The sequence below is a fragment of the Asterias rubens genome, chromosome 16 (genome assembly GCF_902459465.1).
Source record: "Asterias rubens chromosome 16, eAstRub1.3, whole genome shotgun sequence".
Lineage (NCBI taxonomy): Eukaryota > Metazoa > Echinodermata > Asteroidea > Forcipulatida > Asteriidae > Asterias > Asterias rubens.
Window position 1 is genome coordinate 900077 of NC_047077.1, and position 27892 is coordinate 927968.

The following is a 27892-nucleotide window of genomic DNA, read 5'->3' on the forward strand; positions in this document are numbered from 1 at the left end:
CAATCCCTTGATTTAATTTTAAGGGCGGCGTTCTTTGAACAATTCCAAAGTCTAGGAACCACTTTCTTTGAATGCAACACTGACGTTACATTGTCTATGGACCAGACTAAACTGGGTAGCGCTGACGAAATTCTATGCGAAATTCTCGTCTGCCATTCATTTCTGACGTGCATGCGAGGAAAAGGGGGTTCCAAATCGCCTACGCGAGTTTCCTGCCTAAAAACGTGCATTCCACACATTTTGCAACCTCCAAAGACCGCCTTTCTGTCGCGCACATGAAATAGCTAGTACCCGTGAACGACATCATTTGGAATTATCGCCATTTTTATATAGAGAAAGTTGAAAGAAGGACGGTCGAAATAATGGAGCGTTGTCGAAGTTCGCTGATGTTTTTGGTGTTGGGTGTGTTCGTTTCTGTTGGATTCGTGCAGGTAGGTTTGTTAGAAGTGTTTAAGTTATCACCATTTTGTCTTGATTTGAAACAAAACACAGAACTATGTCTGACGTATCGGGAGGCCTATATAAACTAGGCTAGCAAGTGAGGTCAATATTAAAGACAATTTTATAGACAAGACTGACAATCAATGACGGTGAGTTAACCACATGACCGGTATGCCCGTCCCGTGTACGGTGTTGACTTTTTGTTGTTTTATTTAAATTGACCAAAACATAGCAAAAGCTTAGGAAAAGTTTCCGTATGGCGCCACCACTTTTTCATTCGAAATGAAATAATATAGTATCTAATTTACCTCAATGAGATATTCCTTTTTGTAAAAATGAGTGAAAAAGTGGTGGCGCCATACGGAAAGTTATCCAAAGCTTAAATTTGTTCAATTCTTTCAAATTCTAAAGTAAATACTAATTGTTGTAGTTGTAAGGTTAGTTGGGTGTACTGTGTTAGTGTTGGGGTTTTGTGATAATATTCAGCCAAGTGAAGTTGGAAAGTTTTCCTTATCCTGCCACCACCTTTTCACATGTTTTGTTTACCCCCCCCAAAAAAAAAAAAAAAAAAAAACCAAACTCATTGTTCTTTAATTTTAGTTAGTTGATTAAGCAGGATTTGTTAGGCCTACCACTGCCTTGGGTCTTGTAGAAAATAAAGTGTAAGGTAGAGATTAGATTATTGTATAAAGATTAATTTAAAGACTCCAGAATTTAGAAAGGCTGACCAGCTATTTTAACTGTTTGTTGTGACATGACTGTTTCTGAAACCGTCCTTGTTTTAGTCAAATTGTACAATTTCTAGCTATGCTTGTTTGTTTTTGTTTTTATCAACTACTTTTCAGATTTCAGAAAGGCCGACACAATTGTTTGGGTAATTTTTGTGACATGAATTTTCGAAACCTTGTTTTGGTCCAATTGTACATTTCTAGCTCTAAATGTTTACTTTTCAGGTTTCAGGGAAAACACACAAGGAGGGATATTGCATGTGGTACGGCCAGTGTGGAAAACGTACCGGCACAGATCACCCACTGAACTGCTACAACAATATACCAGCTCCTGAACTAAAGGACCCAGAAGCCCTGTCTATTCTCCAAGAGCTGTGTCCCCATCTAGTCAAAGAGAAGACTCACACATGCTGTAATCTAGACCAGCTGAAGACTTTTCAGAACCAGACGAGTTTAGCAACACAGCTGATGACCCGCTGCCCAGCTTGTTACCGGAACTTCCTCAATTTATACTGCGGAATGACCTGTGACCCAAGTAACAGCTTGTACATTGATGAGGTCACAATTCAGGAGTCTATTGAGGAGACGATTGATGCCCTCAACTTTGCTGAGAAGGAAGCCGACGATGGTCTCTCAGTAGTCGAGCCTTGGGTGGATAGCGACCCAAAGAGCAACGCCAGCATCCTATCCATCGTGTACTTCCTGCAGGATGAGTTTATGTACGGGATGTACAACAGCTGTAAAGGGGTCAACTTCCCGAGCTCAAACGAGAAGATTTACTCCCTTCTGTGTGGTCAGTCTGCCGAGACGTGCACCCCTCAGAATCTGCTCGACTACATGGGGAACATCAACAACGGACAGACGCCGTTTAACATCAATTTCACCATTATACAAGGGAATACACCCTTCCAACCGACCGCCATGAAAGCCTATGAGACTAATGTCTTTCCTTGTTCACGGGCCATCGATAACTCCTCTCAACCCTGTAGCTGTCAGGACTGCTCTGCAGCATGCCCGCCTGTCCCTCCATACCCACAGCCTCCACCTCCTTTTACAATCCTCGGCATGGACGGCATCATGTTTATCCTCATCTGTGGCTACAGCGGCTTTGTCGTAACCTTCCTCCTGGCTGTTATGATATCCTGCTGCTTGAACCACATGCAGGCCCAACCAAGTCGCAGAGAATTACTCAGCGTCAACGACGACGACAAAACACCAGTCCGTCCTTTAGTCTCCCAAGAAGACGTCGGCTGTCGGGAAAAAATTGGTGCGGTCTTCCACCAGAAGCTGTCTGGTGGCTTCCAATGGTGGGGGACAAAGTGTGCCCGTTATCCCTTCTTTGTGATTCTACTAGGTCTGATTCTCGTGGTAGGCTTATCCCTCGGCATCCTGCTCCTTGAAGTGACGACGGACCCAGTCGAGCTCTGGTCTCCTCCAGAGAGCCGCTCCCGTCTGGAGAAGAACTATTTTGACGATCACTTTGGGCCGTTTTACCGCACTGAACAACTGATCATCACTGCCCCGTCATATAATTACACAACATTTCAAGCGAGTGGTATCACTGTGAGACATTGGTTTGGTCCTGTGCTTGATCTTCGTGTTCTTATTCAGGTAAGCATGAAATACTGACAGTATTGTTAATATCAAGTATTAAACCATAAGGGAAACTGACTGGCTGACTGTTAAATAATTTTGGGTTGAACAAAATTGACAAGAGCGGGATTTGAACCAACGACCTCCGGATTAACAATAAAAATGCTAAGTGCTCTACCAACTGAGCTATCTAAGCCCTATGCTGGTAGTCTCCCTGAGTGGCTTCTGACTGGCACCCCAAAACATACACCATCCAATTGCAAACTAAAGTACAACAGACCCCTTGCATTTGCCGCCCTTTTTAATGAAATGTGCCTGAAAGGCTATCATTCGCTGGGAGTTGTGCATAGAGCGTAAACGCGTTCACTTTGCCATTGTTTACCATCAAATATTGCTGTCAATGACGTCATGAGATGATACAGGACAAAGACCAACAAGTTATACACTGTACAATACCTAAATGGTTACTGGTGTACAATTTACAAACAAATTTGCCAACTGAATATAATGTAAGCACAAAAATATAACCTACAAAACAAAACATCAGGTTAAGGCTGGTTTATTTATACCTACGAATGCGATATAAATTTTGACACCACGAATTTGCTACGAATAAATGGCAACAGTTGAGTTGTGGGCAGCTCCTGCAAAATATTTGCAGCGAAAACAGCGCGATGATGTCAAAATTACCTTCGCATTCGCATGAAGTATGAACTGGGCTTTACAAATATAAGAATGTGCATAGCAGTACGTGATTATGGGTTTATTTTATTGTTTTGTGGTAGGTACTGGACCTTCAGAACCAAATAGCAGGAGTCACGGCATTCTACGAGAAAGAAAACCGCACCATCGGCCTTCAAGACATCTGCTTCAAGCCAGAAGCACCAACCAATAATAACTGCACCATCTTGAGCGTATTGAACTACTGGCAGAATGACATAGAGAAACTCAACAGCTCTGTTAAAGATGGCCCATTCTTTGTCATTGCTGACTACCACACTCATCTGATTTCCTGTCTAAGGTTAGAGCAACAATAATAATAATGATAATAATAATAATAATAGTCTTATGTAGCGCGTATAGAGAGGTTTCACAAGCGTACGGATACAGATACATACGATAACCATTTCATTTCACGGTATATGTGTGCGCACCAGATTTGGTTTTGCAGATTAGGAGAATTTGAATTAAAAAGTATTTTTGTTCATTTTTATAGATCGTTTCGGACCCACACATTAAACATGTGTCAATCAAGTTTCCAACAAGCACAACAAAATTGAGACGCTTGTTTAGCTGCCTATCCCCCATATTTTCCTGGTCTTTAAAAGCATTAATTTTTACAACTACCAGGCTACTCATATAGAGGGAGATGTACTGGTGTCATACAAAGTATTGTTGCTGCATTATTAGAATGGGTTAAATAATTGCCTAAATCGTCTAATGTTTTGGTAAACAAATCCTTGAAATTGATTTTCTCTGCAGTGCGCCAGCATCTATTGATGATTCCACAGTGCAGCACTATCCTTGTCTTGGGACTTATGGTGGACCGATCTTTCCTTGGACAGCAATGGGGAGCTATAATGGTAAGTCAAAGAAAATTAAAGCATGGCTTTAATTTGTTTAAGTTCTCCCTTTTCGGGTAATGTAGACCAAGCAACCTTTGCTTACAGTAGGTGTGACCTGGAACATTCTTGGGCCTTTCTACCAGGCAAGATACTGCACTGGTCATACGGGAAAGTTTTTCATTTTGTGTCATAATTTCCACGTAAGTCCAAGAGTTAGGAAAGGAAAAGCTGGACAAGTTTTGAGATGTGCCCCCTTTCATCATATCAAAACTTGATACAAATTAGACATTGCAATCTTTATAAAATATAAAGATTTGATGTTTTCTTCCATTGAGCTGTGTATGATACATGTAAATCATGCCTGCAGGAAGTCCAGGCTTGGTGGCTCTTTTGTAAACATGTTTGTCACAGGTCACATCGTCTTTATACAGTTATAACAGCAATAGTTTGTGAGTTGAGTAACCATTGCATCATTGAGAGGGCAAGGCCATTTTCATTTTGCAAGGGACACTAAGGCCAAGATCAAGGGCAACAGAGGCCATGGTCTCTGTGATCTCCATGTTATTACAGGCCTGTGACGCAGACGACAATTTTCTGTGGATGTGCTGTTCTGTGTGCATTCACTGCATGACCGAAGGCTGTTATAATCTAGCATTTAAAAACCACAAATCATTTGACCAAGCTGAACTGATTAATTACTTGGCATATTGTCAATTCACAGTTTGGGACTGTCCAAATTATCTCTTTATAACAGAAACATTGTTCTAAGGACAGCTATTAGGAACCACAAACCAGAAATGAGATTGAGGATAAGGGTGCAATTAAGTTGAAGGCTCTTTGACCATAGAATGATCCTTAATAATAAAAAAAACCTACTGTTTCCACAACATTCTACTGTCAAGTAAGGTTTGGCCAGCAGAGCGAACAAACAGGATGAACTGGAATGTAATGATGCAGCAGATCAAATAGTCAAAAGTCAAAAGTCAGATAAAAAAACTCATTCATGTGCCGATTGGTTGTGCGGCTGCACAGTTTTCAGAATTGGAAAATGGACTCTTCTATGAGGGTGCTACTGTGACCGGTCTGCTGGGGGTCACCAAAAACGCTTTAACAAATGAGTAAAAACACTTAATAACGATGAGTTTATAATCATAATTTTGGCTTCTTATTTGGCTCATGGCGCTTCGCTATGATTTTGTATCACTATTAACATTATGAAAGGGTTAACTCACTTTATATAAAACCCAAGCAGATCCTTGCCATTTGATTGGATGATTGGCCGTCACGTGTTAGCAAATAAAAGTACTATTGCACGCTACGTCACTCACCGTGCATTTTTCGTTCCATCCGAAAAGTGCTATTGCACAGTGAGTAAAAACATCACTGTGTCGCGTCTCTGGTAATGCAGCAGTGTTACTGCAAGGCACATATTTCGGCGTCTGCCTGTCTCGAAACAGATGCTTTGTTTTGAAATTTGTATCCTCCAATTAAAATGGCAAAAAAAATCTACTTGGATGTTATATAAAACGAAAGATGGAATGTTCCATTCAACTCGGCTCCGCCTCGTTGAATGGAACATTCCAGCTTTCAACTCAAGAACATAATCGCACCATTGCACTCATAAACATTCATTAGTTGTAATTAATAGGAGCCAGTAGAGTTTGTGTCAACATGTACTGAGTGCAGGGCATGACTGCATTCACTTGTAATATCAAAGATTATTAAAGTTTATTGCAAGTACTACAATATGTTGGTGGAAATGCATTAAGTTCTTGACATTTTGGGAGTGCAAACACAAAAAAGATGAATTTAGATTGAAGTCTATTTGTCCTTCTTATAGTGGAGTCAAGGAGGTACAAAAGTTTTGTTTACAGAGGCTTAAAAATACCGACCGCTGCGGGCTAGAACCAAGGTTTCAAAGTATTTGTCTTTTGATAACTCTTTTCATAACAGGCATTACTAAAAAAAAAAAAAATTGTTATCTTTTTTTGGCAAACTATTAGTACAGTTATCTTCAATAGTTTAAAATCAAAATTGTTCATTGCCCAAGATTTTGACCCCAGACATGCTAGAAGGCTGAAAGAAAGGCTATTTTGGGGGAATTGATATCATACATGTAGGTCAGTTTTTTGAAACTGTAGTCTGAAAAGCTTACTGATTAAAGACACTGGACACTATTGGTAATTGTCAAAGACTAGTCTTCACAGTTGGTGTATCTCAACATATACATAAAATAACAAACCTGTGAAAGTTTGAGCTCAATCGGTCGTCGAAGTTGCAAGATATTATTGAAAGAAAAACACCCCTGTCGCACCATGGTCACAAGAAGTTGTTTGCTTTCAGATGCTTGATTTTGAGACCTCAAATCCTAAATCTGAGGTCTCAAAATCAAACTCGTGGGAAATTGCTTCTTTCTCGAAAACTACGTCACTTCCGAGGGAGCTGCTTCTCACAATGTTTTATACCATTAACCTCTCCCCATTACTCGTATCAAGAAAGGTTTTATTCTAATAATTATTTTGAGGAAATACCAATTTAGTTTCCACTACCTTTAAATTAAATAGTTACATTATATTTGAGAAAACCGTAAAGCTGAAAACCTATCAAAGGCGTTTTGAATGTAGAGTTCAGGATTTCAGACCTGTGTATTGTACACACAGTGACACATCTTTTATCCTTAACCTGTTATGTAATTATATTCCATTTTATCAGCTTTTAGATTAAACAATTGTTATTGTGTTGATAACAGTTGGTATTTGTTAGTGCGTCATAACTAAAACATTGCTTACAACTTCGTGCTAAGCAAAAATGAGCAGGGTCACAAATGTGGGATTCAATGGTATTTTTGCTGGTAAATTGTCAAAGTAAACGTTAATCTTTGTTGTGCTGTATTAAAACAAATATTTAGAAATGTCCCAGGGCTCTGAGTTCAAGAACAATGGCCTATCAATATTTCCTGTTTTGTACACTGTCAGTGACTGTGATTTCATATCATAAAATAATATCTTGTTGTACGATACAATCTGACCTGGTTGATAGGTTTAAAGGCACTGGAAACTGTTGGTAATTACATGTACTCAAAATAATCGTTAGCATAAAAACTTACTTGGTAACAAGTAATGGAGAGCCATTGAAAGTATAAACATTGTGAGAAACGGCTCCCTCTGAAGTAACGTAGTTTTGAGAAAAAGGTAATTGTAATTTCTCACTTAAATAATAAAACACTTCAGCTTGAAGCCTTTTATTATGCATCTGAAAGCACACAAACTACATAATGCAACAAGGGTGTTTTTTCTTGCATTATTTTCTTGCAAATTCGATGACCAATTGAGCCAACATTTTTACAGGTTTGTTATAAATGCATTAATTTAATGTTGGGATCCACCTAGTGAGAATACTAGTCTTTGACAATTGCCAAAGGTGTCCAGTGCCTTTAAACCCTGGAAGAGCATAGAACTTGTATTATTCTTTGGTTGGTACTTTGTGTATACACGTACTTTCGGTTTTGGTGTTTTCTACTTTCTATCAACTTGTTAATGTTATGACAACTTGGAAACGAACATTCTTTCATGTCTTCAAAGTATATTTCCTGTTCTGCAGTTTTTCTTTTGTTTTTCATTTGTTATTTGGGGGAAGTAATAAAGGCACTTTCCAGACCGTACAAGTGGTTAACCAATATGTTGTACACATAGGTCAAAATTAGATGTTCTGTGTAATTATTGTTACATGTCATTTTAAAATAGGGTTGGTTGGTCATGCAATTTGTGTGTGCAGTGTTTTAATGCTACATCTGAACTTGAGAACAAACGAGGTCCACACAATGTACATGTAGGGGCTTGAACCACTATGGGGACTTACACACGCCCATACAGTGTTATTTACAGTGTTGAAAAAGAAGATTTTCCTTTAAGTGTACAAAACAGAGGAATGTCCACAGAGAGCCCGACTGCAACACAGAGCGGTGTATGTGTGTGTTTGAGTTCCTATGTATTCTGATAAGTTTGACTAGTGTGTAAAATGGCCTACAATTACGCGATTCAGTTAACCCTCGAAACAGCGGATCCATTTCCCTTTGAAATTACGAAGTACAACATTGCAATCCCTTAAGATGATCCCTCTTCTGCCACTTCCTACACCATGTTCATGTAGGTGGGTATCCTAAACTTGGCGGTCCCTGGCTATAAGGCAGTAACAGGTTGAATGGCTTCTTACTCCCTGAAACAAAGATGACCAAAAAGGGATACCACTAACCATGCTTGTAAGATAGATAGCTCAGTTGGTAGAGCACAGGCACATTTCAATCCAGAGGTCGTAGATTAAAATCCCACTCCATTCAATTTTTCTTTGTTCAATCCAAAATGATTTTATAAAATGTCAGCTACATTATTTTTTATCTATGAATAAGCCTTGAGCTTCGCTCTTGAAGCGGCACAGTACTTTCCCTCTCCCAGCAAGGGGGCACTTTTTTTTAGGACATTGTTGAATTGTATTGGAACTTTGCAAAGGGCACCATGGCAATTGCCGTGGCTGCTGTGGGTGCACAAAATTTGCACATGTAAACAAACAAATACACAAATAACAAACTTTATTTGAATTGCAGACAAGATCTACAACAATGCTTCCAGCCTCTCCATTACGTTCCCCGTGAACAACTTCAAGACCGGTGACCCACGTCTAGAACCTGCGCTTCTTTGGGAGAAGGCTTTCCTGGACTTCATGAAGAATTACAGCAATCCTGATCTTGTCATTGCGTATCAGGCTGAGGTGAGCTCCTGACTAAAGATTACAGTATTTTTCTAGGTTTAGAAGCTTAGCAAACTTCCACAGGGGGACGTAAACACCAAGTTGGCTACAGCCAATCTCTCTCAAAACAAACATTGTTTTTATGTCTATGATTTTGAATTGCAAAAATTAACAAATCAAGAAATTATGATTCAGTAATAAGATGACAATACTTCTAGATTCGAGTCATTGTGAAATCAGTGGTTAGCTTAGAAGATCGATCCCACAACCTTGTACATGTAATTGGATTCCTGCAGTTTAACCACTGGACCACTGAAAGGCAGTGTATCATTTTGGTAATAATCAAAGACTAGTATCCTCACTGGGTGTATCTCAACTTTGCACAAAATACAAACCTGTGAAAATTTAGGCTTTGATCATCAAATATTGCGCTATATTAAGAACTACATGTAGTTATTATTATTGCTTTCAGTGGGATAAAGGATAGAAAAGCATTGTTAAAAATTGCTGTTCATTGATTAAATTGATTAAATAGACTCTAATTGATTGTTTTTTGAACAATTCTATAGGCCTATCAGTTAGTTTGTTTGTTTACTGACTGTAGATATAGCAGAACTGGTACCAGCAATTTATCTCTAATAGTGATGACTTGTAGAAGCCAAATGTTGCCAAGTTAGTCAGTTTTACATCTATATCTGTATATGTACATGCAACTACAGGCAGGCCTGAACAATACTTCACGGAGGCAACAAAGGTCATGCCTCCATGCCTCCTGGTCATTGCCTTGGTGCCCTTGAAATGCTCTCAATTGAAATTTACAATTTGTTTGTAGGGTGCCTTTTTACCAGGGAGAAAACACCTTGGTGCCCGTGCACTTTCAAAAACGAAGCATACAGGCCTGTACCTATTAATTATTGTGCAAGTAACCTGTGGTGTACTGTGGATAGGCTGTGTGGGCAGTCTACTGCATTGCACTTAAGTTCTGGGCCCAACTTCATAAAGCCTGTAAGCCCCAAAACTTGCTAAGCACAGAAAACTTGTGCACAGCAAAAATAGGAACTACTCAGTCACAATACAGTACATTAACCATGGCTATGACAGGGTACCCCACTCATTTCTTGCTTAGCAAAGGAATTTTCAAAGCAGAAGTTTCTGCTCAACACTAAACAACTTTATGAAGTTGGGCCCAGGTGGTTGAATCATCTGAGTGTGGTTTTTTATTCCCAGTCATGTAGGGCCACTGATTTTCCGTTTCAGAAAAGTGCAAATTCCGTTTGGCAAAAACATGAATTCCGTTTCAGGCACAAAAAATTCCGTTTCATGTTTTTTTAATTAGATAAAAGGTTGTTTAATACCCAGGGACATACTTATAAAAATCAATTTGAGATAAGTTGCACTGTTGACTTCGTAAAATGTTCATTTGAACTGACAAATTTCAAAAAATACTTTTTTTTATAATTGTGGATTATTTTGTATACTGCTGTTCTAAAAAGGTTGCACTGTGACTGCAGTATCAAAATGCACATGATGTGATAGACTTGATTCCAAGTCTAAAACTGCAGTTGATTCTCTGCATCAGCCACATTGTAGTCTAATGACAGGAGTGTATCCACAAGAGGGCGCTGTTTCAGCATGATCAAAGACTTGGGAACAAGTCTATGGACGTGACCATTCTCCATCCACAAACAAAATGTCAGCCATTTTGTTTTCGCTTTGGCGACAGAATGTTGACAGTTTACGGTTTTATTTTAGACCTTTCCGAGATGAAAAAACATTGTATGTGTTCTTATAGATCATAGGTAAGCTAGTTTGTGTATTATTGTTGGTAAAAGAGAGGGAGAAAATGCAATTTGGGTGAACAAAAAATGTTTAAAACGTGCCGCGAATAATGCCCTTCGCTTAACCATGTTAACAACGTGTGTACATCATGTGTGTAAACATTGAGGATGGTGTGAAGTAGAACAGAATGATCCACGGTTACGATCTCGTACTTTTTAATGGTCTGATTTCTGATGCCTTTTTAGTTTAACAAAAAGAATCTTAATAAAGAATGCAATTTCAATAGTTTTGGCGTCAAGAAAAAAAAAAAAAAAAAAAAAAAATCAAATTTTCTGAAATCCCGTTTTCCGTTTCAAAGGGCGGATTCCGCGAATTCCGTCCGTTTTCCGCGATCGCGGAAAATCAGTGGCCCTAGTCATGACATTCATGACATTTGCCGTGGCTGAACAGATAAGAGCTCTGGACTCAAGCTCTCGTGTTTCTCATGAGCAGAGTCTGGGTTTGAGTCCAGGTCTCGACACTGGTGTCCTTTTTACTACATATATGATGCTTCATCCTTTGTAAGGGACGTAAAGCCGTTGGTCTCGTACGTATGTGTAAAGCAGATAACAGAACCTATAGTGCACTATATCAAAGAGAGAAAAGGTTTGATCTGGTGCCCCTGGTCTGATCGGCAGTAAATTGCGCCACATCACATTGTAAACCAGTAATGGTGCTATTTAAAAGGAATAGGTTTCAAACGTAGACCCACATAATTATACCTTGCAGGAAAGTACTGAATGTTGAAGTTCCTTGAGCGTCACTGAGTGATGGATATGAGCGCTACATTGTATATAAGAAACCACTACTATTATTATTATTATGATCAAAACTAAAAGAAAACTGAGGGATTATCAATGTTTTCCAATTGTGTTCTTAATCCACAGAGATCTATTGAGGATGAGATTAACCGAGAGAGTTTCTCCGAAGTGACCACGATAGCCGGAAGCTACATCCTGATGTTTGGCTATGTTGCCATCGCTCTGGGAAAGTTCCCATACCATAGAATGCACAGAATCTTTGTAAGTCTTTCCCCATTTCATTTATTGATTCTGGTTATTAAGTCAAGGGCTCTCAGAAAAGCAAACTTAATGACTGTACTAACCAAGAACCCAATTGAGAGAAGACAAGGAGGAAGTTTCAGGTTTTGATGTTGGACATTTGAGGAAAACCCCAGAGAAATATACCATGGAAAAATCACGCAGTAAGGTAGGGACTGAACAAAAACCCAATCCATGTAAATCCTTGATGGGACAGAAAGATGTTGGTCCCGCATGTGCAAGAACCCAGTGCACTTATTGTAAAGAGAAGGAGTTCACCTCGATGTTTCTGTTCTGATCACAGAATATTGCGCCACAGAACCTTGTAAACCATAATATGGTGCTATAAAAGGATAAGGTCTCATACTTTAAAGTGTACGTAGATACATTTACATACCTTGCAGGAAAAATACTGAGCGCTTTAATGGACCGATCCGGTCTATCAATCAAACTGTGCGCGTTCACCCATTTGACCAATCACAGCAATGATTGTGGTCGGACAAACTCGGTCATGCGTGCACGTATATTTGGCACGCGCGGCAGAATCGTGCAGAATGTCATTGGGAGTGTTCGTACACGTGTCTTGCTCACGTGCGCGGTGGGCGGAGCTTAGAGGAAAGCCGGAACGGTCCATACGCCCCTTAGGGGTGTGATGAAGCGCGATGTAAGAACCCAATATTATTAAGGCCGGTTTATGCTCGCGCGATGGTCGGGCGATGGAAATCTTGATGCGCGATCAAAAAAAGACACAGTGTCTAGCCTTAGCAACGATTATAAACTGTGTCGCGCGTGTTAAAATTTCCATCGCGCGACCATCGCTCAACCGACTAAAATACCAGCCTTTATCCAAATTCTGTTTGTATTTGTGCAGGTTGAATCAAAGATAGTATTGGGTCTGTCTGGTGTGCTGATAGTGTTAGGTTCAGTAAGCTCCTCTATTGGGCTGCTTGCCTATCTTCATGTTCCAGCTACTCTCATCGTCATGGAGGTGGTGCCATTCTTGGTTCTAGCTGTTGGTGTCGATAACATCTTCATTCTGGTCCAGAAATACCAGGTATTTATATTTTTGAATTGCTTGATGAAATATTTGTAAATTGGTGGTAGTTAAATTTTGATTTTGTGAGACGGTAAGTCTTGGCTCAATTCTAAAACTCTGGACTTGTTGTGGCTCTGATGATTTTAATCAGCAGAGTCTGGGTGTGAATCCCAGTTATGAATCATGGCACTTGTGTTTAAGACACTTAAACCATGAGTGCGTTTTGGGGACCCCAACCAAGCCAAACCGAATCAACAAGTCGGTTGCCGGTTTGACTGAACAACATCGTCACAGCGATTCAACTGAACACATGAAAGTGCTCAACCAATAACCAATATTCCTGGTTGGGGTCGCCAAAAGGCACTCCATTATTGCTTCTTTCTGCAACAGCTGGATTCACATCTATCTAGCCCTGTGTTGGAGGTCTCCCTATTTTGTCAATATCTTTGTTCAAGGGTGCCAGTCAGAAGCCATTCAACCGTAAACTGCTATGTACATGTAGCCATAGATCTAGTCCAGGTTTATCATACAAACTTTGAAGTGGCAGCAGAGGGATCGCCTTGAAGGGGTTCAGCTTTTTACTTAAAGTAATATCCCTAAATGTTGGCAGCTCCCTTTTTTTCAAAATGTTAGTTCAGGGTGCCATATAACCCATTGTTTTCTTTCGGGAAGTACTGAGTACTCGGTGTATATGGGTAGAACAAAATTAATATACTTTATTCCCGATGCAAGTTTAACATCTATTGAACCATTTTGTTCGGTTTTGATTTTACAGAGGGATCAACGCCTCCCGCATGAAGAGAAATATCATCAAGTAGGACGAGTCCTTGGGGAGGTTGCCCCAAGCATGTTGCTGTCTAGTCTCTCAGAGTCTGTGGCTTTCTTTTTAGGTAAATATACACCAAGGTTTTAAGATTACCTTCTTAGATAGAACAGAGTCTAGATGTAATTTACAGTGTAGTATTTGTTCACCGATTTCTCAGCAAATAAGTTGAAACTAGTCATTCAGTATACATTGCATGTGTTTGAAAAGTGTCTCTGATCAGCAGAGTGTTAGTTGGAGTCCTGGTCTTTGCACTCGTGTCCTTGGGTAAGACACTTTGCTGCGTCTTTCGGATGGGACGCAAAGCCTTAGGTCCCAGGTATCGTGTAATGTACATAAAAGAATCCACCAATGCACTTATCGTAAAGAGAATGGGTTCGCCCAAGTGTTCCTGGTTTGATTGGCTGCATATTGCACTTCAGCACCTTGTAAACCTTTCTCATTTCTCGTACTTTCCCATTAGCCTTTTTGAGGTACATGTATGGTGGTCACTGTAGGAGTACGCCGTTAGATTTGGATGTACAGATACAAATTTAACCAAACCTAATAGTGTCATAGTATAATGCCCGCCCTATCTCAAAAAAGCTTATTAGGTTGTCTCAAATCAAACTAATTGGACTTTTCATCACTCAGGTGCACTGTCCGTCATGCCGGCTGTAAAGGCCTTCGCTCTCTATGCTGCTGTGGCAGTCCTGATCAACTTCATTCTACAAGTCTCGGGCTTTGTTGCCTTCATGTCACTCGATGCAGGAAGAGAAGACGTTAGTCTGGATTAAGTGTCAACTCTAAAGCCCGGTTCATACTTCCTATGAATGCGAATGTGATACAAATTTGAACCTCACAAATTCGCAAGGGAAAATTCGAAAGAGTTGAGCTGTGATAAACTCCTGCGGTAATTTGCTGTGATGCCAAAATTCACTTTGAATTTACATTCACAGGGAGTAGGGACCAGGCTGTTGTACAACATGTAGTTTGTTAATATCCCAGAATTGATTGGTAAACTTGTTTTCTTTCGTTCGTTCGTCTTGGTACCTCCCCAGTAACAACATAATTGAATGACATTTATTTTTTTTAACTTCAATTTAATTAAATTCTGTTACACATTCATTTACACAAGCCTTGTGTAGTCTTGAAGAATTTCACCGAGAAACTGGAGCCCTGGAAGTTGCTGCATAATTAATTTTGGTTTGTTATTTTCCACTTGTAGAAAAATCGGTTGGATGTTTTATGCTGCGTCAGCATCAAGAGTTCCGGGAAATCGGACAAGACTCCAGGGGTGCTCTATCAGATCTTCCATAAGTTTTATGCTCCCTTCCTCATGGTCAGCGTCGTTAGAACTTTAGTGGTGAGTAACCTCCTAATCACACTTTTATAAAGCTGTAAGCAGAAAATATTACGAAGCAAATTTCTATGCTAAGCAAAAAATGTGTCGGGTACCAGTCACAAAAGTGTAAACTGTATGGACTTTTGGTTCAGAACCAGTTTCTGCTAAGCGATATTTATCTGTGCTGAGCAAGGTTTGTTGTGCTTACAGGCTTTATGCATGGAACTACATGAACTACTGCTAAAGTTTCTGCAGAAAGTTTCCTGAAAACAAATCTATCTTTCCACGGTCTGATAAACAAATTTGAAACCCTGCTGATTATTTAAACTACTGCTACCATCTGTAAACAACTGGTTGGTAAGGGTGTCGTTGGTTATAGGGGTCCCCACCTATGGAACAAAGTCAGTCTTACTCAATGCTGAAATGTAAAAAAGTGTTGACGACTGAACTGTTCTGAGTTAATTAATTTGTTAATCGTTGATTCTTTATTTGTTCAGCGCCTTGATCTAGTGTCCAATGTAGGATATGGGTGCTTTATAATAACTCAGTATTGTTATTATAATAACAGCATTAAGGAATGTGGAATACAAATTATTTTGTTAATACTCATAAAATGACCACTACTGACATCCAGATGACCATTGGCCACAATGTATGACCATCCCTAGCAGTGTTCTCCACACACGTAAATTGGGAGGGCGGGCCGCCCTCCTAAAATTTAGGCTGCCCTGCCAAAGAATTGACCCCCTGCAAAAATTATTGGCCGCCCTGCCCAAAAAAGTACAAAGAGACTATTTTTAGACTGCATTTAATAAGATCAAACGAGTACCTGACAAGCCAGAGCCGACTTCAAAATTATAGCATCAGAAATGCGATCGTAAACAAACGTGAAAACACGATGTACAAACGGCCACACGCGTCATATCAAAATGGGCGCCATTTTGATTACGTCATATTGACGGGCGCCATTTTGATTACGTCATGCGGCCCTCCTAAAAAATAAGTCTGTGGAGAACACTGCCTAGATAGGGCAGGTGTCAATGTTTAATTTGACCAAATGTGGTTGAAATCGGTCAAACAGTTTATGGAATATATGGCCTTTTTCGTGATCATGGGACTGTTTGACAAAAGAAAGAAAGAATGAATTTTAGCATTAATAAAAGGAAGGAAATGCATGTGCAATAGGAAGTTGCCAGTATTTCCTGTTTGTGGTTGCTGCGGTTACGCCCTGCAAGATAATATTAAATTTTGCCCTGTACTAGAAAAACAAACATAAAAATATGTTGGTCTTTATATCCAATTATATAATCAGATTAAACATTTGTTTAGATGATCTGCTAGTCAAGGAAATGCGACAAACTCCCACAAGAAGGGGATATATGTGCCAAGTTGGCAGCGGCCAATCTCTCTCGTACAAACATTGGTCTAACGTTTATGGTTATAAGTTGAACAAAACAAGAAAATTGTGATTTAGTAATTAGACGACAACAACTGTTTTAGTCATTGTGAAATCAGAAGTTAGCTTGGTAGGATTGGAACCCACAACCTTGTAATTGCAAGTCCTGCAGTCTAACCACTGGACTGCATGCCTTGAATTTACCCGCTGCACCAACATCAATAGACTGATCCATTAAGCTCCGCCCCATTGCTTATTGACCAATCACAACCCATTGTGCAACCAAAGGTCTGACAAAATCAGGTCCGACATGCATGTGCGTGTGCTTGGCGCACGCGGCAGAGTTGTGCAGAATGGTATTGGAGAGGCTCATGGGTTTTTGCTCACACGTGCCCTGTGGGCGGAGCCTAATGGATTGGTCTATTGCCATGTTGCCCTTTGCTTTTGCTGTGGTGCCCTGTAAAGAGATCCAATGCAAATTGACATTTGTCCTCATAGAGGTGCTCCTTACCAGAGGGAAAATTACTGTGCCCCTTCAAGAATGAAGTTCAAGGACTTGGTTCTAATTACTGTGCCCCTTCAAGAATGAAGTTCAAGGACTTGGTTCTAATTACTGTGCCCCTTCAAGAATGAAGTTCAAGGACTTGGTTCTAATTACTGTGCCCCTTCAAGAATGAAGTTCAAGGACTTGGTTCTAATTACTGTGCCCCTTCAAGAATGAAGTTCAAGGACTTGGTTCTAATTACTGTGCCCCTTCAAGAATGAAGTTCAAGGACTTGGTTCTAATTACTGTGCCCCTTCAAGAATGAGGTTCAAGGACTTGGTTCTAATTACTGTGCCCCTTCAAGAATGAAGTTCAAGGACTTGGTTCTAATTACTGTGCCCCTTCAAGAATGAGGTTCAAGGACTTGGTTCTAATTACTGTGCCCCTTCAAGAATGAAGTTCAAGGACTTGGTTCTAATTACTGTGCCCCTTCAAGAATGAAGTTCAAGGACTTGGTTCTAATTACTGTGCCCCTTCAAGAATGAAGTTCAAGGACTTGGTTCTAATTACTGAGCCCCCTTCAAGAATGAAGTTCAAGGACTTGGTTCTAATTACTGTGCCCCTTCAAGAATGAAGTTTAAGGACTTGGTTCTAATTACTGTGCCCCTTCAAGAATGAAGTTCAAGGACTTGGTTCTAATTACTGAGCCCCCTTCAAGAATGAAGTTCAAGGACTTGGTTCTAATTACTGTGCCCCTTCAAGAATGAAGTTCAAGGACTTGGTTCAGTGACTGTTTTATTTAATAACAATAACTTTGTCTTTCTTGTAGATGCTGGTGTTTGTTTTCATGGCATGTTTCAGCGGCTACTCACTCACTAAGATCAGTGTAGGATTGGATCAGAAACTCTCAATGCCCCGAGTAAGTTACCCCTTGATATTGATTACTCCACATGTTAATCTCCTGCTTATTTATCTTAAATTGTACACCATTATTCCCGTAAGTATTGTTTGAAGCTTTACATGGTGTGGAGAAATAGGAAGAAACTATAAATAAATAATAAACTTGCGGGTACAACCATGTGTAAATCTCTTTTGTGTGAGTGTTGGCTCTGAAAAGAGAGACAGAGACCAAACCTGCTCTCTTCAGAGCCAACATTCACACATAAAGATTTACACATGGTTGTTCCTGCAAGTTTACTAGTTATTTATAGTTTCTTCCTATTATTCCCCTACTCTGACTTTACAATCATCTCAACAGTCATTGCCTATGTATAACATGTATAATGTGTTGTTTTTTATGGCCACAGATCATTTTCTTACTCCGCACCGATTTCTTTGGCACAGTCTTCCTGTGCATATTCGCCAGGCTAGTTCTTCACAATGTTTTATGTCTCTGTTAATCACTCATTCTACGACCATACTATGTTGAATGCACCGGTTCTCGGCCGATCACTGAAGTTAGACAACGTCGGCCCTGTCAGTATTTAGATGGGAGACACCTTGGTCACCTGGAAATTACGTCATCATGTTGTTTTGACATTTTTTGCAATTTTGATACCAAAGCAAGGTGCAATATTTGTTTTTTACACCAGGCTTTTACTCCCGGAAACCGAACACCTAGAGTTTGTTTAAACTTTAAATTGCTAGTCATTCCTATCATTCTAGGATTCCTACATGCTAAACTACTTTGAGAACCTTGAAGAGCATTTCAATAGCGGTCCCCCGGTGTACTTTGTTCTACGTGAGGGCGTCAACTACACAGATGTGGACAGCCAGGATAAGATTTGTGGAGCATCGGGTTGTAACGCCGACTCGTTGACCACTCAGATTTATGTGGATGCGCAGTTAACTAATGTGTAAGTTTACAGACTTCACTACATTTGTTTAAATGTTTAAAAAATGTTTTAATGTAATTTTTATTTTAATTGTAATAATACTAATAGTAACTAGTTCTTATGAAGTGCATTTTACATAGATCTTCTGTGAGTGCTTGTTCAACTCATTTTGATTCTTTTCAGTATTAATTTCATTAGAACGTATTAAGTTACTTTGGAGTCTTGAGGATTTGTTATCCAAGTTCAAGTCCTGCCAGGTCTATAAGGTCATTAACACTTTAGAGACTGTTCATTTATGTATAATCATCACAAAACGCAGAGACATTGCCAATATTGTTCATTTCTTTACAGAAATAACATGAAATAGACAATTTAGTTTTGTGTTAAGAAATTGGGATACTATTTAAACATACTACATTGAAAAATTTCATATCCGGACATGACCTTGACTCTGACCTCTTTATGTGAATAGAAGTACTTGTATAAGTCGAGCTTGTGGTCGTTTTTCGCCGCTCTTGGTATTTTAGTAAAAGCCGCTTGTGGCTGCTATGGTCTCTAAAGGGTTAATTGTATTTTCACTATCCTTAGTTGCAAGCGTTGCTTAATTTGCTGAAACTTTTTGCTTGACAGCACCTACATTGCTAACCCAGCAACATCATGGATTGATGATTTCTTCTCTTGGCTTGCCCCATCACAAGGTGGCTCACCTTGCTGTATGTACAACCCCAAAAATGGAAAGTTCTGCCCATCTACTGGTAAGGTTTTTTTTTCTTCTTTTTTCAGGGTGCCACTATTACCTGTGTAGTTTTGCCTTGTTAATGGGGTAGATATGATAATTTTTTGGGGGGAATTGCACATTTGTGGGAATTCTTATTAGCCTTTTTCTGTTATTTTGTATTTCTGGCAATGAAACCAAAGATGTGTCGTAAGTAAACTTAATCACTGTAGCTCGCAAGCCTGAGGAACTCTTTCAACAAGACTGCTTGCTATGCCAACCAGACATTCTGGGGTTATTTAAACCCTATTCTTCCACAATAAGTTTTCTGTGTATTTATGCTACATGTATAGTTTCAGTAGTACCTAAACGTTTCCTGTAGCCGATTTTACGAAATGCTGGGGTTAATCCTTTCTCGAGTTAGGACGAGTAGCTCATCTTAACTTAGGATGGGTTCAATGCATCATAACATCTATGAATACGGAACTTAACTCAGTTTAAGTCCTAAGATTAATCCTTAGTTAGGAAGAGTTTGGTGAAAACTTCTCTAGAATAGAACAGTTTTTTTTAAACCAGCTTGAAACAATCGTCAAATTACGTAAGGAACTTTTATCATTCACAGGACCGAGAGAGGGTTGCGTGCCATGCCGTCAATCAGGGAAGACCTTTGAGAGACCGACAGTTGAAGAATTTGAGAAATTTCTCCCATTTTTCTTGGTGGACGATCCTGGAGCAAAATGCAGCAAAGGGTTCGTACATAATTTATCACAGTTTAGAAAAAGTATATACAGGTATAATATTTGTTATATGAAATATCACCCAACTCACAAGGCCATACTGATTTGGGGGTGTCGACCCAGATCAGGGATGTGGTGCTCCAAAGGTTTATTTCTAAGACTGACTGTAATGTAACATTATCGTGAATAGACATGTAGCACAAATCTGTTCCTCAGTGATAATCATGGTTCTCAAACATTATTACCCCTTCTCATTGGGCCATTTGTTTCATTCCTTAAACCATCTCAGCTCCCTTTGCGCAGTTCTGCTGAAAAAAATATCATAACATGTACTGAGGAACTGCTTTCTCTGTAGTAAAAGTATCATTACAAATGTATAAAGGATTCAAATTAGTTTGTTTGTCGTGATCTCTTTTTACAGTGGTCATGCTGCCTACGGAACAGCAGTTGTATTTCCAAACGATACCAAAGCGCACGTAGAAGGTGAGTTTCTTTCAAACTATTTATTTTAGACCAGAATTCTACAGTAGAATAATCCATTCTTTTGTTGTCTTTTGATTTATACTATCAACAGCTCTCCATTGCTTGTTACCAAGTAAGGTTTTATGCTAATAATTATTTTGAGTAATTACCAATAGTGTCCACTACAAAATGAAGCTGAGCGGAACAAAGCTACGCTGACCAATCTAAGTTTACCAGCCAAACTTCTATGTCTAAATTACAATTTGCGCCGTGGCGCTCTGAAGGCTTTTTCATTCACAATATCAACCTCTACCCTCGCAGGTACCCAGTTCTTTGAATCTTTCCGAAGGCTTTTTCATTCACAATATCAACCTCTACCCTCGCAGGTACCCAGTTCTTTGAATCTTTCCGAAGGCTTTTTCATTCACAATATCAACCTCTACCCTCGCAGGTACCCAGTTCTTTGAATCTTTCCGAAGGCTTTTTCATTCACAATATCAACCTCTACCCTCGCAGGTACCCAGTTCTTTGAATCTTTCCGAGTATTAAGTCTAACACTTTCCCACACAGCCTCATATTTCCAGAGTTATCACTCGGTGCTTCGTGATTCTGATGACTTCACCAACGCTCTGATCCAAGCTCGTAAATCAGCAGACAACATCACCGTCATGATGAACCAAACAGACCCTAACTTCAATGTCTTTCCCTACAGGTAACTAAATTCATTCTAATAAACTTATAGTACGTTATAAGTTAGTAATAAAAATAATAATAATTAGAGATTTATAAAGCGCACATATCTGCCTAAAATGGCACCCAAGGCGCAGTTATCACACAAGCGCGAGTGGAAAACAGTAAAATATAGCGCTTCAAAGTCCCATATCCAACGAGGCTGAAGGTCGAGTTGGATATGCAGACACGCTATATTTTCCGTACTTCCACGAGCACGCGTATTATAACATATTATGTGTGATATTAAACTTTGTGCGTGACATAGAACATAGAACACACTTGCGCAGGTAGTGATATTAGCCGTGCAATATAGGTTTTTATCACCACTCCATTCTGATTGGAGGATTAGCGTGTACTTGAAGATAATTGATTTTGTGTATGTGTTGTAACCACTAAATGTTGCTTGACATGTATTGCGAGTGACCTGTGACATCACATGTTTACAAAAGACCACCAAGCCTGGACTTCCTGCAGGCACGATTTGTACACAGCCCAAAGGAAGAAAATATAAAATCAAATATTTAATAGAGATTGCGCTGTCCAATTTTTATCAACGTTTGAGATGATGAAAGGGGGCACATCTCAAAACTTGTCCAGCTTTTACTTTCATAACTCTTGGTTTTATGTGGAAATTATGACACAAAATGTAAACTTTCCCATATGACCAGTGCAGTATTTTTCCTGCCAGACTAGCCAAAGAATGTACAAGGTCACACTTATTGTATACAAAGTCCACATGGTCAATACACACAAACTATTTCTTGGTAGAAATACGGTTGAGCGAAAATAATAGTCTGGGCCGCTTTCCTACCTCCCGCCCAGGTAGTTGTTAAAAAGTAGAACAGATCTTTTCAGAACTGAGAAGTCTCCTGAACTTTGAAAATATACTTTGCAGTTGTAGAGAAGTCTCCTGAATTATTCTGAAAAAAATCTACACAGCGTTTGTAGAATATAAAGCAAATGAACATAATCTACCCAGCAAGGTTGATGTTTATAAATTTCTTGAACAACTGTGGAGCGTCCTGTTTTGTTTGCAGTCAGTTGACTAGAACAATTCAAAGTAGTGAGCACAGGCATTCAGCTACCGTTCTGTGCTTCGTTTCCCCCATTCAAAGAAGGGTACTGGAATTCGTGCTTGAAATCTCCCCTTTTGTGGGGGTTCTTGTGTAATCCCCTTTTGCTGTATCAGAACATGTGACAGTTGTTGGTTTATGCCCAAACAGTTCAGGGTTAAAGGGTTAAAGATGTTAATGCACTCTTCCCCCTTGCAGTATATTCTATGTTTACTACGAGCAGTATATCACCATGGTCAACGACACGGCAACCAGTCTAGGAATAGTCCTTGGTTCTGTCTTCATCATCACCTTCATCCTCCTTGGCTTTGATCTCTTCTCGGCCCTCATTGTTGCCGTGACGATCGCCATGATAACCATCGACATGCTGGGCATGATGTACTGGTGGAGTATTGATCTGAATGCAATCTCATTGGTCAATCTGATCATGGTGAGTTTGGGATTTTATTTGCACAGTCTTCTTTAGTTTGATTTCTGAACATTGAATATAATTAAATTGGTAACTCAGTGGCTTCAAGTCACTTGATGGTATCCTCGTCGAGGTCTCTGAGTCGCTGCTTGCCTTAACATGGTTTGGGGAGTCACCAATGATGTTGCTGAATGCAATCTCATTGGTCCATCTGATCATGGTGAGTTTGGGATTTTTGTTCAACAATAATCTAACTGTATTCTCATTTTGATTCTGGTTAATTCTTATTTTGATTGGGGTCTTGTAAGTAAAATTCTGGTCCAATAAAGATTCTGAGCCTTAAGTTATAAGGTATATTTGGTTTGCAAAACTGAACAGTCTCCCGAATTCCAAAAATCTACTCTGCAGTAGTAGAGAAGTTTCCAGATTTACGAAAAAAAAACTACTCTGCGGTAGTAGAATATATAGCAAGACAATTTTTCAAAAGAATATTATCTACCCAGCAAGTAGGTATACACATGGTGTTACTGCAAACCAAATGTTATACATGCACATTGATACCTTACCATGCAATGCATCAAATCCCATAAATAAGTTCTACGGTCTTATTTTCCCCATAAATTTAAGCCCTCGTTCATGGCTGTTGTTCAGAGAGAGTGTAACAGTAATATTGTTCTGTTTGTCTACAGTGTGTTGGTATCTCTGTGGAGTTCTGTTCTCACATTGTACGTGCCTTTGCCATCAGTACCAAAGGGAACCGTGTAGAGAGGGCTAAGGATGCTCTCACTCACATGGGAAGCTCGGTAAGTCAGAATACTCAGAATTAGAAACTTGGTAAGTCGTTGAATTACTTTATATGGGCAGCTCGATAATAGGAAGCTTGATCAGTCATTCTCAGAATTACTTGTACGATAAACTCGGTAAGTCGTCATACTCTGAATTACTAGCATAGGAAGCTTGGTAAATCACTATTTTAAGAATTGCTCATAAGAAGCTATATAATAAATAATTTTACTCAGAATTACTCACATAGGAAGTTGGGTAGTCATTATACGCAGAATTATTCATGTTGGAATCTCTGTAAGTCATTATACTCGGAACTACTCGCATGGGAATTTTGGCATACTCCGAACAACTCTCACAAAAAACTTTGTTAGTCACTATACTCAAAACAATTCACATATCACACCGGAAGCCATTATACTCGGAATTACTCACATGAGAAACTGGGTTTGTCACTTTGCTTGGAGTTGTCTGAAGCTCGAAACCATCATGTGAAAAGGGACTCGGCATGAACCTCTTTTTGACCTCTATTGACCTCCAGGTTCTGAGTGGCATCACCTTTACCAAGATCTGTGGCATCTTCGTTCTTGCCTTCTCAAAGTCACAGCTGTTTGAGATCTTCTACTTTAGGATGTATCTTGGAATGGTTGTGTTCGGAGCCACCCATGGACTGATCTTCCTCCCAGTACTTCTAAGTTATATAGGTAGGTTCAAAGCCAGTCTTTTTCCTGTCAGTTGGTTTAAACTTCTTGTCTCTGCCAGGGCCTAATTTAATAAAGCCTATAAGCATAAAGACTTGCTAAGCACCAACAAATCTTGCATAACACTGGCTGCTTACCAGCCAAAGTTCCGTAAGGTTGACATTGATCCAACTGGTGCCCACTCTTTTTTTGCTTTGCAAAGAAATTTGCTAAGCAGTATTTTCTGCTTAACAGCTTTATGAAAGTTGCCCCAATGTCTTTTAAAAAATGTTTGCAGTAGGTTGTTTCAAACCAAACCAAGCTCCACGACATTCCACCCCGACATTCTTAGTGTAAAAACAATCACAAAGCATAACTCAAGTCTTTCTCTGTATAGGACCTGGACTTAACAATGCCAAACTCCTTGAGGAGCAAGAGACAGCACCAATCCCGCCTCCCTCTTCAAGCAGTGAGACAGCCAAACCATCCGGTGATGGACTATTTCCAAGTCGACCCTCGTCGGAGCGTTCTCCACTTATACCCAGCCGAGACTCGCAAGGATATTTTTACGCTTAAAAAAGTAAATAGTGAGTTAGTTTGTTTGATATGACTTTATACGTGTCCTGCCACGCCTTGAGCAGCCTTTTTATTATTGGAGATCAATCTGTCTCACAATTAAGGGGCACCTACGTTATGTACATAAGGAAATTGTGTGTTTTGAAATGTGTAAAGGGAACCCAAGCCAATCTCAAAGTTTGGTGGACTATTGGATTCCATTTTGAGTAAGTTAGAGTGCGCACCATGGTTAAATAAAGGTTGACTATTTTGACTTGAACCTAGGCTGGTCGACCATTGGTTGACTACTGTGGTCGACCATTTGGAACCAGCCTAAGGACCATGGTTTCTTCCGTGGTCCCGAAAGGTTACATGTGTAAAGTGCAGAAGGGAACCAGTGACACTATAGCTAAAATGCAATGGAAGTGTTAAGTACATGAAGCGATGGTTGCCCTAGACTTACATTTGAGTCATTCGAGTAAGTGCTTCACTGCGCATGTACATTGCTGGTCAGTAGTCGACTAAAACTTGCCCTATGTTGTGGTTTAGTTTGTCATGGTTAAAATAAGTAAAAGTAACCTTCAAAGGTAGGGTCACAGATGGGATTTTGTAGTGCTTTTTTGTATAAAAATTATAGAAAGATATAATAAAAGTCACAGGAGAAATTTTGAGCTGAAAACATTGCCTACATGCTAAGAAAATGGCATAACACTTGAATCCATCAAACTACCTACTCTGGCCGCAGCATTTGCAATCAGACACCAATATTTAGAAATGTTTGAGAAATAATTCATGCATGAATCGTTTCTCAGATTCAAATGTTTGGTATGAAAAATTATCCAAACCGCATTGCTTTAAAATCCTTTCTCAAAATAGTTTACTATCAACAGCTGCAGTGCATCTCACCAAGTAAGTGTTATTGGTAAAATTAGTTTTTGGATTATTTACCAATCTATGACCCAACCTCTAAAAGCTTAAGTTAAAATGCAATGCTTCTTATACACGTATTGAATGGGCATGGTCTGTGATCTTGTGTATACTAAAGTAATCTACCCTAGAAGCAGACCTCAAAAAAATCAAAGGCACCCACTGCGATTGGTGCCGTCTTTGTTTGCCGCCATGGTTCCCATTCTCAAAGCTCCTATACAAATTTACATTTTCCTTATAGAAGTGCCCCTTACCAGAGGAGAAATGCTGCGCCCTTCAAGAATGAAATTCAAGTCCTGGGTATGCATTGTGGGTTTCAATCCCACCCAGGTAGCCTGTGGGTTTCAATCCCACCCAGGTAGCCTGTGGGTTTCAATCCCACCCAGGTAGCCTGTGGAGTTTTCATTCACAGGACTTGGAACTCACTGTGCTATCAGGTTGACATTACCCTATTTCCTTAGAAGCTCAAGTTTGTGCAAAGAATGAGGTAGGCCAGACAGTTTTCAACCAATAATTAAGGTTGGAGTCAATTGCTTTGCTGCAAATTCCCTCCCTGTGCTTGATCAATGCACCTCCGTAGACCAAAAAACACCTTATAGCACAACAATGGGATGCAATTTTATCCATTTCAATTGACTGCTGTGTAGTAAAAGATCATCCTGATTAATTTTAAACTGAAATTAAATCTTAGAGATTACAAATCTCATTATGAAGGTGACCTTGTTCTTTTGTGTGAGAAGTAAACCTGCAATTAACTCTGTGATTGCTTTTCCTATTAAGTGCTCATTGTACATTGTATGGAGTTGGTGCAGTATGAAAACAGCAGTACATGTTTTGATAGGAACAACCTACCTACACAGCAGATAGCATGCTGTTACATCACGTTACCTCAAACTGAATGCTATAGTCCTATATCATATTAGTTTATAATGCATACAGAATAACAAGTTTAAACGAAATGGCACTCCTTATTTTATTTTATTTTAAGACAAACGGTTTGGGTAAATTTTATTTATTTTAATGCCATTGTGCAGTACATCACCTCTAAATTTTAATTGTTTTAATTTCTTTAAGTTTTTATTTAGTAAACAAAGTTTTACTTTAAATGTTTGCTACTATGGTTCTCTCCCTAGATCTAACCTGATTACTACAGCCCTTGAAATGTTCAATTTTCTTTTAATTGAATAGCCTGTAAATTATACAAATATTGACTGCTTCGAGTGCTATGATTAAAACTACGACTGCCAAGGTGATCCCCGGAGTGTTCTATTTTCCCGAGGCGCGGCTGAGGGATATTGGAACGGTCCGGGGATCACCGAGGGAGTCGTAAGTTTAACCATAGCACAAGTTAAAGCAGTCAATATTTGTTTTATAACACCCCCAACAGACTATTTATCACCCTCGTACATGCAACGTTCGTACGAGCGTTTCAGATACACAGATGCAAAACTGATTGGGTCCGAGGTAGGTAAAAAGACGTCTGGGTACTGCACGATGCTGTGTGGTAGTCGATGCACTATCACAGGGCAAACGATGCACTATCAAATGGCCACCATCTAGTGAAAATTTAATAGGCATGTCATGTGACGCGCTCGTAACCAATAAAAAGGCAGAACATTTGTAGGTGGTGTTATAATCCGTATTATGTACATGTTGGTTATTTATTTTAAATTTGTTGTAATTTTGACATTACATTTAATCGAGCCAAACGATTAATCCCATTCTTAAAGCCAGTGGACACTATTGGTAATTGTCAAAGACTAGCCTTCACAGTTGGTGTATCTCAACATATGCATACAATAACAAACCCGTGATAATTTGAGCTCAATCGGTAGTCGAAGATTTGCGAGATAACTATGAAAGAAAAAAACACTCTTGACATACAAAGTTGTGTGCTTTCAGATGCTCGATTTCGAGACCTCATGTTCTAAACTTGGGGTCTCGAAATCAAATTCGTGGAAAATTACTTCTTTCTCCAAAACTACGTCACTTC

General features: G+C 39.5%; 1 protein-coding gene and 1 long non-coding RNA gene across 2 annotated transcripts; both read left to right on the top strand.

The window, feature by feature from the left end:
* Nucleotides 1-165: 165 nt before the first annotated feature.
* LOC117300739 (NPC intracellular cholesterol transporter 1-like) lies at nucleotides 166-25777 on the top strand. The gene is made up of 20 exons (XM_033784522.1): nucleotides 166-431; nucleotides 1395-2780; nucleotides 3548-3783; nucleotides 4245-4345; nucleotides 8928-9091; nucleotides 11776-11910; nucleotides 12800-12982; nucleotides 13740-13854; nucleotides 14421-14548; nucleotides 14995-15132; nucleotides 17821-17910; nucleotides 18657-18847; nucleotides 19457-19581; nucleotides 20164-20290; nucleotides 20700-20761; nucleotides 21311-21452; nucleotides 22744-22975; nucleotides 23644-23757; nucleotides 24279-24441; nucleotides 24815-25777. The coding sequence occupies exons 1-20, from the start codon at nucleotides 363-365 to the stop codon at nucleotides 24991-24993; spliced, it is 4080 nt and encodes a 1359-aa protein (XP_033640413.1). The 5' UTR covers nucleotides 166-362; the 3' UTR covers nucleotides 24994-25777.
* Nucleotides 25778-25859: 82 nt separating this feature from the next.
* LOC117300740 lies at nucleotides 25860-27681 on the top strand. Its single transcript, XR_004520215.1, has 2 exons — nucleotides 25860-26229; nucleotides 26286-27681. It is a non-coding gene; the product is annotated as an uncharacterized LOC117300740 (long non-coding RNA).
* The last annotated feature ends 211 nt before the right edge of the window (nucleotides 27682-27892 follow it).